Below are 11,652 nucleotides of genomic sequence, written 5' to 3'. Positions count from 1 at the left end.
CCAGATTGTAATCCACAGGAAGATATCTGTTCTGAGGCGGATTCAGACGCAGCTGACCACTCCTATTTACCCCCCATGGTGTTTGCTCTAACTTGGCATGATGATGTTAGTCATATCATGCATATGTTGCCTTGCAGTGCCTACTTTCGACATCATATACGTCATCTGCTTAGATTAGACATGTTCTGTAATGCCACTTGTTTAGTTTTAATATCATATATGGGAATTATGCAGTCTCATGTCTTTTAGCCAGCCATAACATATGTGAAATGTGTAATGCCATCCTGTTTAACGAGGAATCATATATTTGAATGATATCTAGCCCATCCTTTTCTTCATTAAATTTCCATTTGTCGACTATGTTTGTACATTAAACTACTCTTCCTGTGAATCAGCCATTTGAGTGGGTGATGGAAAAATCTGGAGTGAAAACAAGGCCTTCAGAGCAGACAGTGCTACCTGTCAAAGCAGATCTCTTGCTAGGTCCCGATAGCTCCTCAGAGATGGATTCGGAGACAGATGACCACTCATATTCCCCCACCGAGGTGTATGCTCTAACTTGCCACGGTTCTACTGCTCATATCATGCATATGGTGTCTTGCATTGCATAGTTTAGACATCATATACACAATATTCAACACCATGTTCTTAGTTCAGACATCATATATGCGAATGCCCTCCGCTTAGCATATAAATCACATATGTGAATTAAATCATGCAATCCTGGTTACTTAGATAACATGTATGTGAATTATGTCATGCGATCATGTTTAGTTCGTCATCATATCTTTGAATTATGTTATGCTATGCTATCCAATTTAGATAGACATCATATATGTGAAATTATGTCATGCTATCCGTTTTAGTTAAACAATATACATGCCAACTATTTAATGCCCTCTTTTTTCCACACCATCTATTGCATCTGTCTCTCATACAATGTCTTCACATTCAACTATGTTTCCTGTTTATCAGCCATTTGAATTGGAGCAGGTGATGGCGGTATCTAGCGGAGTAAAAACACGATCTTCAAATAAAACAGTGCTACCTCTTGGTGGAGATAGCACCCCGGTTGTACATGCATGAGAACCAGCTCTACCACACATAACCCAGACTCTCGCAGATTTTACCCCTACTGGGATGGACAGAGAACCAGCTTCACCCAATCTAACCCCAACCCCAGCAGATAGTAACCCAGCTCCTGTTGACACAGCACCATCTCCACCATAGAGCTCCCAAGAAAGAGCAGTTAGTAAGGCAGCTCCAGTGCCCAAAGCGCCAGTACTACCACGGCGAACCCCAACTCCACCAGTTAGTACACCTATTCTTGCGGAGGAAGCACAACCAGCCATTCATAGTTTAGCATCTATCGCATTTGATGTTGTTAAATCCTATGTGCGTATCTTCCCATCATGGAAATATTATACTGAAGATGAAGGAAAATGCCAGTCGCAGGTATTTGTCCAGGAGTTATGTGTAAGTAATGTTATTCATGGCAATTACTTTGCTTTGTCCCATACATTCTACCTCCATGATGGTTATAATACAGCAAATTTTCCCATTTTTCTCTATAGAGAAGGACCGATTTGGAAACTCAGGATGAGGTAACCTGTGCTAATACCTCTGCTATCTTCAAGAATGCTTGGTGGTAGTATCAGAATTACCTGAAAAAAACGTACTTCACTGCCAAAGAAACTCATCAAATTCCCTTATGTTCTCCTTAGACACCTTTACTGGACGATGACTGGAATGCCTTGTTCTTTACTAGTCCCAAACCAAGAATGTGGTAAGGTCTATGAGCTCATTTCATTTCAAGTACTATATGCTTGCGTCTTACTGTACTCTGTTCATGTAGAACAAGTGCTTAAACCTGAAGAACAACTGTTCTCATTTAAGATTCCATTGCTATCATGCATACTGCTTTGCTCTTGTATCACTATATTTACTCATACAAACTTATCTTTAAATTGAACGATCCAATGTAAACTCCAATGGCACAACAGGTATGTTTACGCATGTTTCTTTAACAGGTTTGCTCTTATAAATAGCTCTGTTGATTTCAATTTCAATTGTGTATACAGTTGACTTCTCATATCATGCACATTACTAGCATCATAACAGGGCCAGTAGTGTTGTTGTACATGTAGACCCGTGGTACCCATCTGAAATCTTGTTGTGCCGTTTAGTTTCCCACGCTTTGTATTCTTTCAGTGCTGCTTTCTCTTGAACTGATATGATTTGAACCGTGTCTCTATTTTGATTTGGCAAGGCAATGCAGTGACCATAGGACATAGATATATGTTTGTTTGATGCTTTTATAATGTACTACTTGGCAATAGAAGACTTGGTAGTTTAATCTTGTCCACCTTACTAATGAACTGGTTCACTGAAATGAAATTCATATACTAGTACATGCTAAACCTGTTATGTGTCTGCTTATTTCTTCTTTTAGAATGCTGACAGAATATTGGGGAAGAGTGCCTTATTAAGAAATGATAAAGGAAGTAATGCAGATAAGGTTCAGGATCGTGAGACATCCTTGTTGGTCTCCAACAAAGCTGATAAAACAGCTAAGGAAAACTATCTTGAAGACAGTGAGGCAACCCCAAAGTCCTGTCTTGGTTTAGTGTTCGAGTTACTGGCCACTACCGCTTGCACAAGCTATTCAAACTCACTGTCTGAATCAGTTCGGTTTCTCGAGTCTCAACTACAAGCTGAAAGACATCGATCAGCTGTGCTGCGACAAGAAGCGGAAGGACTGCAGAAGTCCCTGGAGCATTCAGACGCATACTTTTTAGTGCAACAGCAAGCGTTGGAGGATTTTAGCGCCAAACAAGACAAAGCTAATAAGCTTGCTAAGCTTATTGCCAACATGGTGGATACCCAGGATAACATTTCTTGAGCTCTTCTGAAGTTGTTTCTGTTATGGACTTGTTTTGCTGCCGCGTTTATTTGCACTGGTGGCCAATTTTGACGGCCAGTGTATGTAATATGCTGCTTTGTTCCCTATATTGGCACTGGTGGCGAACTTTGATGCCCAGTGGATGTAATATGTGTAATAGCTGTAATAGGCTAGTGTTAGTTGCTTGCTTATTTATTTCCTTATTGTCATGTTTAGTTGTTTGCTTGTAGTCACTGCAGTTCTTTTTCCGCGTTTTTCAAGTGGCCACAATAATCTATATTTGGTAACTAGGCCACAATAGTCATGGCAACACATGGACTGTTGTAACCATGGGCCTCCCGCGGGCCGTAGGATATGTGGGCCCTCAACGGGCCGTAGGATCCATGTGCCTTCTATGGGCCATAGGATCCATGGACTTTCTACGGGCCATATGATCCATGGGCCTTCTACGGGCTGTAGGATGCATTGGTCTTCTACGGGCCGTAGGATCCATGGGCCTTCTACGGGGCGTATATTCATTTCGCCAAACATGGGCCGTACTATTCGTGGACCATAACGGGCCGTTAATAGGCCGTATTTGACAACGCCATGAAAACAGCCAAACAGGTTAACGGACCACAAACGGGCCGAATGTAACCACGAGCTGTATTTGGCCCACAAACGGAACTGGCCAGTAAGGGACCGTATCTAACCGAATTCTAGAAATGGGCCCAAGAATAAATGGGCCCTTAGAAGGCCGAAAGTTAACACGGGCTGGAAACGCCCGACGGAATAATGGGCCGTTAATGGGTATAATGCGATACACTGTTCATTATGGGCCAGTTTCATCTCGGGCCTTTAATGGGCCGAGAGTTACAAAGGGCCTCGTATGGGCCGAAAGACAACATGGGCCATACATGGGCCAGAAGTTACAACGGGCTGGAATCATATTGGACGGCCCAGATGAAGCTACTGGGCTTAATTCCGGTAGGCCGTAACGGGCCGATAGTTAGCGGGACGTAAATGGGCTATATACGAACAGGCCGTTAATAGGCTTTCCGTGGGCCGGCCCGTTACCTTTTGACCAAGTCAAACGGGCCAGCCTTTTCACCGGAACGGGCCTCTGTTGGGCCGTGCCACATGTCGACGTATCATAGGCGCCTCCTGTCCAATGAGTGGATGACATCTGTCCCAACGGTGAGCCAACACGTGTTTCCTCTGGCCAATGAGAATTTTACACGTGGAAAATACCCATTGGTCCGGGCTGTTAACGGGTTATCGGATCCAAAACCGGCCCCGATAGCTTAACGGCGACCTGTTACGGTGGATGCCACGTGTCGGTCACCCTTGACGAAAGCACTTCTGTGACGCACGATTTATCGTCATGGAAGTGGACACTTTCGTGATGATAATTTTGGTAATGTCATGGAACACTTCTACGACAGCACAGGTATGACTATCTTCATTCTGTCATAAAATCGTCATGGATGTACATGCATGACAGAAAACGTGACCTACTGTGACAAACACGTATCATCACGGAAGTGTATTTTTTTGTAGTGTAAGAGGGCCAAGTGAACCCGAGAAGGGGCGTCAAGCTCGTCATGTGACGATCCTGAAGAAGACTTCAGTCAGGTGTTTAACATGGCCGAGTGCATGGGTCCCCACGGAGGTTTGTCAGTCGGGTTGACACACGTCCTTTAGGAAAGGGATCGCGAGTAATCAATCAGATTGATTCGTCCCGGAAATCTTGGGATTTGAATTTGCATGTGCGCGCACAGAAGTGGTAACGTCGTGCGTTAGTGCGAAAAGTGGGGCGTGGCTCCTCGATTTTCGCGATCGACATACGCCACGCGTCGCGTTTGCTCTGCGCGAAATCCCTTCGCGTGGGCCGTCAATCCAGAGATCTGCGGTGTGGGATCCTGCTCATGATTCATCTTGAGGTATAAAAGGATTTGGGGGGTAGCGGGCGGGCCACAAGATCCCCTTTCTCTTCCCTGTCTCTTCCGCTCTCCTTCTCCACTCGAGTGCCAAAAATCCTCACGGTGATGGCGAGAGATGCCACGACCATGGCGGAGAAGGCGAAGAAGGCCGGGAGAGCTTCTTCCTCGGGCACCGACACAACGACCATGGGCGCGTCCAGGGAATGGATTCCCTCGCGCGTCTCGCATCGGCGACTGGAAGAGCTCGCCGTGGAGGGGCTCATTCCGCGGGACGGGTGGCGTTTCCCGGTAGTAGGGGAGGTCGAGCCGACGCCACAGGAGGACAAACGAGTCCTCCTGGTCACTCACGTTAAGAGGTTGCTCGATGCCTCCCCACCCTTTCTTCTGAGCCTTTCTCGATTACTTTGGTGCGCAGCTCCACCATCTTTGGAGTAAGTTAAATTGCAAACGCGTTTTGCGGCCGGCCGGATGCGGGGTCTGCTAGAGTTGCTCTAAGCCCCTAAGTGCGGAGTAGATCTTCACTCGGATTGGTTTTTAACTTAGGCGAAAGCTAGTTCACAACTAAGCCCCCGAATGTGGAGAAAATCCTCACTCGGGTTATTATTTAACTTAGGCGAAAGTTGGTTCGCAGGTAAGCCCCTGAGTGTGGAGGAGATCCTCACTCGGATTGTTTTTTAACTTAGGCAAAAGCTGGTTCGCTGCTAAGCCCCCGAGTGTGGAGCGGATCCTCACTCGGATAGTTTTTTAACTTAGGAGAAAGCTGGTTCATAGCTAAGCCCTCGAGTGTGGAGCGGATCCTCATTCGGATTGTTTTTTAACTTAGGCGAAAGTTGGTTCACAACTAAGCCCCCGAGTGTGGAGCAGATCCTCACTCGGATTGTTTTTTAACTTAGGCGAAAGCTGGTTCACCGCTAAGCCCCGGAATGTGGAGCAGATCCTCACTCGGATTGTTTTTGAACTTAGGCGAAAGTTGGTTCACAGCTAAGCCCCTGAGTGTGGAGCAGATCCTCACTTTGATTGTTTTTTAACTTAGGCAAAAGCTGGTTCGCAGCTAAGCCCTCGAGTGTGGAACAGATCCTTACTTGGATTGTTTTTTACTCCTATCACCCACTGGGAGTGTGTTATGTTCCGAATGTAGTTAGTCACCTGAATGAAAACGCGGCTGTGAGCCGAACTAGACAATATACGGGAAAAGCAAGACTTTTATTTATCTTAGTTCATTCGGTCACACTATTACAAAGGAGAAATTTTATTTCAAGTATAAAACTTGTGGATCAGATCCGCGTTCCAAGCCCTTGGCTCTTCTGCCTCTTTAGCAAATTCGTAGAGTCTGTATGCTCCATTATGTAGGAACTTCGAAATGGCGAATGGCCCTTCCCAAGGGGGTGCCAGCTTGTGAGGCTTCTGCTGGTCCACTCGGAGGACCAGGTCTCCTTCTTGGAAAGCATATCCTCTGACGTGCCTGTTGTGGTAGCGGCGCAAATCTTGCTTTTATAGTGCCAATCTTATCAGTGCCAACTCGCGCTCCTCCTCCAAGAGGTCGAGGCCATCCTGGCTTGCCTCTTCAGCTTCAGCTTCCGAGTAAAGATCCACTCGGGGAGAATTTTGGAGCAAGTCACTCGGCCAAACTGCTTCTGACCCGTACACCATGAAGAATGGGGTGCGATTAGTGGATCAATTCGGGGTCGTCCGCGGGCCCCAGAGGACTGATGGTAGCTCGGCTACCCAAGCCCCTACTGCATGGGCTAGGTTGCGCATGAGGCGAGGTTTCAACCCTTGGAGTATGAGTCCATTCGCCCGCTCGGCCTGCCCATTCGGCTGCGGGCGAGGCGTAATCGACCCGATTGCCTTGGGTGTAGTAGAACTCATGGAACTCGTCCGAGTCGAAGTTAGACCCATTGTCGGTGATGATGCTATGAGGGACTCTGAATCTGAAGATTATCTCTTTGATGAACTGAATGGCAGTGGCTGAATCTAGCTTATTTATTGGTTTGGCCTCAATCCACTTGGTGAACTTTTCAACTGCTACCAACAGGTGCGAGAAACTGCTCGCCCCGGTTCGAAGTGGGACGACCATGTCGAGCCCCAAATGGCAAACGGCCAAGTGATGGGGATAGTCTTTAGAGCTGAAGCCGGCTTGTGCGACTAATTCACGTAGAACTGGCACCCGACACATTGATCCACCACATCTCAGGCAGCCTCATTGGCTTGGGGCCAATAGAACCCGGCTCTGAATGCTTTGGCGACCAGGGTCCGAGAGGACGCATGGTGCCCACAGGTTCCCGAGTGAATCTCCTGCAGAATTTGCTGCCCCTCCTCTGGCGATATGCATCGCTAAGTGACTCCAGTCGTGCTTTTCTTGTACAACTGATCTCTCATGACGGTGAAGGCCTTAGATCGACGGACAATATATCAGGCCTCAGCTTCATATTTTGGGAGCTCCTGCCTGAGCAGGTACGCCAGATACGGCTCAGTCCACTCGGGAATGGTAACAAGGATTTCTTAGACCATGTCGATTACTGTGGGGATGTCCACTTCAGTTGGATCAGAAGGATCGACTGGTTTTGGGGGCTCTTCCATGAAGGGGTCTTCCTTGATCGTGGGTGAATGTAGGTGCTCTAGGAACATATTCTTGGGCACCACTTTTCGAGTGGAGCCCATCTTGGCCAAATCATCTGCTGCCTGGTTCTTGAGATATGGCACATGGTAGAGCTCCAGCCCTTCAAAGTGTTTCTCCAGCTTTCTGATGTCGTTGCAGTAGCCAGTCATTGCCGGACTACGGATATCCCATCCCTTCATGACTTGATTTACCACTAGGTCGGAGTCACCATAGACCATCAGTCGGCGAATTCCCGGAGAAATTGCCATTCGCAGCCCATATAGGAGAGCTTCATACTCAGCTTCGTTGTTGGAGGAATCAAAGTGAATTTCAAGTACGTTGCTGAGCCGATCGCCCTTAGGAGACACTAGCACCACTCTGGCCCCAAAGCTGTGGAGCATCTTGGAACCATCAAAGAACATCGTCCAGTGTTCGGGAACACTCGGCACGGGTTGTTCTTGCTCAATCCATTCGGCAAGGAAGTCTACCAGGGCTTGCGACTTGATGGCTTTCCTTGCTTCAAACTTGATGTCCAGCAGAAGGAGCTCGATGGCCCACTTCGCCACTTGGCCCATGGCATCTATGTTGTTCATGATCTCGACAGAGGAGCATCACTCACCACCATGACCGAGTGTTCTTGAAAGTAACATACCACCTTCTTTGCAGTTAGATAGATTCCGTATACTAATTTCTGATAATGCGGATACCTATGCTTGGAAGGGGTCAGGACTTCGGAGATCTAGTAGACCCGTCATTGGAGCTTGAAGGTTTTGCCATGTTCTTCCCGTTCCACAGTGAGAACCGTGCTAACAACTCGGCCAGTGGCCGTAATGTACAGGAGCAAAGGCTCTTTGCTGCTTGGAGCAGCTAGCACCGGCTGGGTGGAAAGCATGGCTTTAAGTTCCTGGAACACGGCCTGTGCATCGGGAGTCCACTCGAACCTGTCTGACTTCTTCATCAATCGGTAAAGCGGCAAGGCTTTTTCACCGAGTCTTGAGTTGAATCTGCTCAGGGCCGTGAGGCAGCCTGTGAGACGATGTAGGTCGTGGAGACGCTCTGGTTGCTTCATTTGGATAATGGTCCCTATCTTCTCCGGGTTGGCGTCGATTCCATGTTCGGAAACAAGGAAACCAAGTAACTTGCCAGCGGGTACGCTGAATGTACACTTAGCAGGGTTGAGTTTGATACCGTAAGTGCGTAGGTTAGCAAAGATTTCAGCGAGGTCGGCCAGGAGGTCAGAACCTTTCTTGGACTTGACCTCGATGTCATTCATATAGGCTTCCACATTCCGATTGATTTGCTTCCGTAAGCACTTCTGGATCATACGCTGAAATGTGGCCCCAGCATTTTTCAACCCAAATGGCATGGTGATATAACAAAAACACCTGAATGAAGTGATGGAAGTTGTTTTTATTTCATCAGGACCATACATTTTTCACTATGAAGACAGTAGGAAAGGCTCCTACTGCATATATATATATATATATATATATATATATATCCCTATATATATATATATATATGAAGACAGTATACAATTTACATCTAGGGTTGTACACAAGGGGTGAGTGATGTGGTGGTGGAGAAGAGTGGAAAAAAGGGGAAACCTAAGTTATAGAGAGCTATGTCTAAGGTATGGTGTCCAAGAGCGCAGTAACAAACTGCACTTTAGAGGGGTGTACCCTATATCTGAGATTAGAGAAATCAGTTTTAAATCTATGCTTCTAGGCAGCTGTAGTAGGCTTCACCTTTCTGAAGTGATGATTGTTGCGTTCTTTCCAAAGACTCCATGCAGATATCAGAAAAATATCCATCCATAGCTTGCGGGGTTGAAGCGTTTTTTGGTGACTTATCAAGTCAAGTCTATGGTCATGCGTGGACCAATGGAAGCCAATTGATCTCTAGCATTCCTAGCTGAAAGTGCAATGGAATAACAGATGCTCCACAGTTTCCTTCACATGTTGACCACACAAGAGACAGTCAAGGTTGCTACTGATATTGTAGTGCCTCCGTTTGAGCATGTTTCTTGTATTAAGACGATCTGCCAATAGAAACAGGCCGAAGACCTTAATCTTGGGTACGCATTTGGCTTTCCACAACCACCCGAACGCCTCATGTGCGACCACCTCCCTAAAGTAGAAGCTGTAATGGGATGTGGTTTTGAAAGTATCACCCCCCCCCCCCCCAAAGGCTCCTCCAGGTGTCATGTGTATTCAAGGGAGTGGTGGTGGCCACGCCATTCTGAATTTCTCTTAGTTCATTTTGAGCTTGTATTGAGAGGGCAAGTGAAAAGTTGCATGCAAGTCTGTCGAAGTCAGGAGATCCTTCACCGATATGTCTTCAGTTATTGTGTAAGAAAAGGCCCTAGGATACGCTTCAGCATAAATTGTTTGGTTCCAATTATCCTTCCAGAAGAGGGAAGTAGATCCACTTCCAATTTTAATTTCTGTCACCCCTCGATAGATGGGCATGAGTTGGACCAAGTCTTTCCACCAAAAGGATCCACATTGGTCATGCGCATGTGGGATTGAGCTAATGTAGTAAGACTCCAGATCAAATTTACCCAGGGTATATCGTGTCTATTATAGAATTTATGGAGAAACTTGAGCAGCAAGGCATCATTCTAGACACTTAGGTTAATGATACCCAGTCCACCACTCTTCTTGGCACACTATGTCCCAAGCTGCGAGGGAGTTGCATTTGATGCCATCATCCATCTTTTTCCTCCACAAACTATGTTGTCTGATCTTGTCTAGTTGAGCCACAATCTTTGGAGGTAGTCTAATGGTGCCCATTGAGAACATGATTAAAGAGGTGATCAGTGAGTTCATGAGGGAAAGCTTTCTAGTGTACGACATCATAGACATGGCAGCCGTGATGTTTCTCTCAGCTTTCCAAACCAACGGTGTCATGTCTTGAACAGACGGTCTGGTTGTGCCCAACAAAAGCCCTAGGTACGTGAAAGGCATGGTGCCCACCGTACAACCAAACAATTCAGCCAGCTCGGTGCATTTGTCAGATGGAGTATTGATCGGGAGGCCAATGGACGTGGCGTAATCTGCAAGAATGTCTTTGATCTTAGTGGCTTGATTTATGCACGCCGGCATGATTATGATCGTGTCGCCCGCGTACTGTATGACGGGGTAGTCTCCATTTTCCGTGGGTCGAATAGGGTATTCCAGGAGATTCCTACAAAGAGCATCATTGATTGCTGATTGAAGGAGGTCCGCGGCAATGACAAAGATAAGGGCCAAGAGTGGATCGCCTTGCCTGACACCACACTTGCAGTGGAAGATTTTTCCGGGGGTGCCATTAAGCTGAACATAGGATTTTCCCGATGAAAATATGCATTGAATCCATTGGATCCATTTGTCGTTGAAGCCCATGTTCTTCATAATTTGAATCATGGCAGAGTGCTCGATTGTGTCAAATGCTTTGGAGAAGTCAAGTTTAAGTAGGACTACCTCTTTTTGTGACATCTGGTATTGATGTATATACTCGAAAGCCCACGCCAGACAGTCGTGTATAGATCTCCCTCGAAGGAACCCGTACTGATTGCGGTGAACAATTTGTAGAATGATTTTCTGAAGATGGTTTGCCAACAGTTTCGTGATCAATTTAAGGCAGCAATTGAGCAATGTGATTAGGCAAAAATCATTGACCGTTTCTTGCAAGTTGTTCTTTGGTATTAATGTAATGTAACCATAGTTCAGGCATTATAGGTCGAGCTCTCCTTTATGAAATTCATCGCATAGACTATAGAAGTTGTTTTTGATGATTGGCCAACACGCTTTCTGAAAGGCCCCATTAAAACCGTCTGGGCCAGGGGCCCTGTCGGGGGGCATCTCATTGATCACCGCGTCAATTTCAGCATGTGAGAATGGTGTGGTGAGACTGTCAAAATCCACCTGTTGCCTAAGTAGGGCCGAGAGATTAAATTTTATATTTGGTTCGGAGAACGTACCCATGCGTTGTTTAAAGGCTTCCAGTAGGATGGATTCCTTGCCCGCATGGTCATCCACAAGCACCCCCTGGTCAGTTTTCAAGGTAGCAATGCAATTGCGCCTATATCTTTCTGTGGCCACCGTCTGGAAGAACTTCATGTTCTCGTCACCAAATTTAATCCAACGAATGGTGCATCTTTTCTTCCAATACTCTTTCTAATAGCTGAGTAGTCCGATAAAGTGATTTTTGAGGATGTTTCTGAAGTTGCTTTCAGGTAATTTGAG

At 46.3% G+C, this 11,652-nt stretch overlaps 1 protein-coding gene across 1 annotated transcript; it reads right to left on the bottom strand.

Moving 5' to 3' along the window:
* Positions 1-7,326: 7,326 nt before the first annotated feature.
* On the bottom strand, positions 7,327-7,998 carry LOC141026185 (uncharacterized). Its single transcript, XM_073502172.1, has one exon. It carries the CDS (start codon positions 7,996-7,998, stop codon positions 7,327-7,329), a length of 672 nt encoding a protein of 223 aa, XP_073358273.1.
* Between the last annotated feature and the right edge of the window lie 3,654 nt (positions 7,999-11,652).

This window comes from Aegilops tauschii, chromosome 6, assembly GCF_002575655.3.
Source record: "Aegilops tauschii subsp. strangulata cultivar AL8/78 chromosome 6, Aet v6.0, whole genome shotgun sequence".
Lineage (NCBI taxonomy): Eukaryota > Viridiplantae > Streptophyta > Magnoliopsida > Poales > Poaceae > Aegilops > Aegilops tauschii.
The sequence above is the reverse complement of the archived record's forward strand: the minus strand, read 5'-3'. Positions and strand labels throughout refer to the sequence as shown.

Excerpts from the sequence above, each read along its gene's own strand:
- LOC141026185 (XM_073502172.1), bottom strand. The coding sequence starts at position 7,998 with ATGGGCCAAGTGGCGAAGTGGGCCATCGAGCTCCTTCTGCTGGACATC.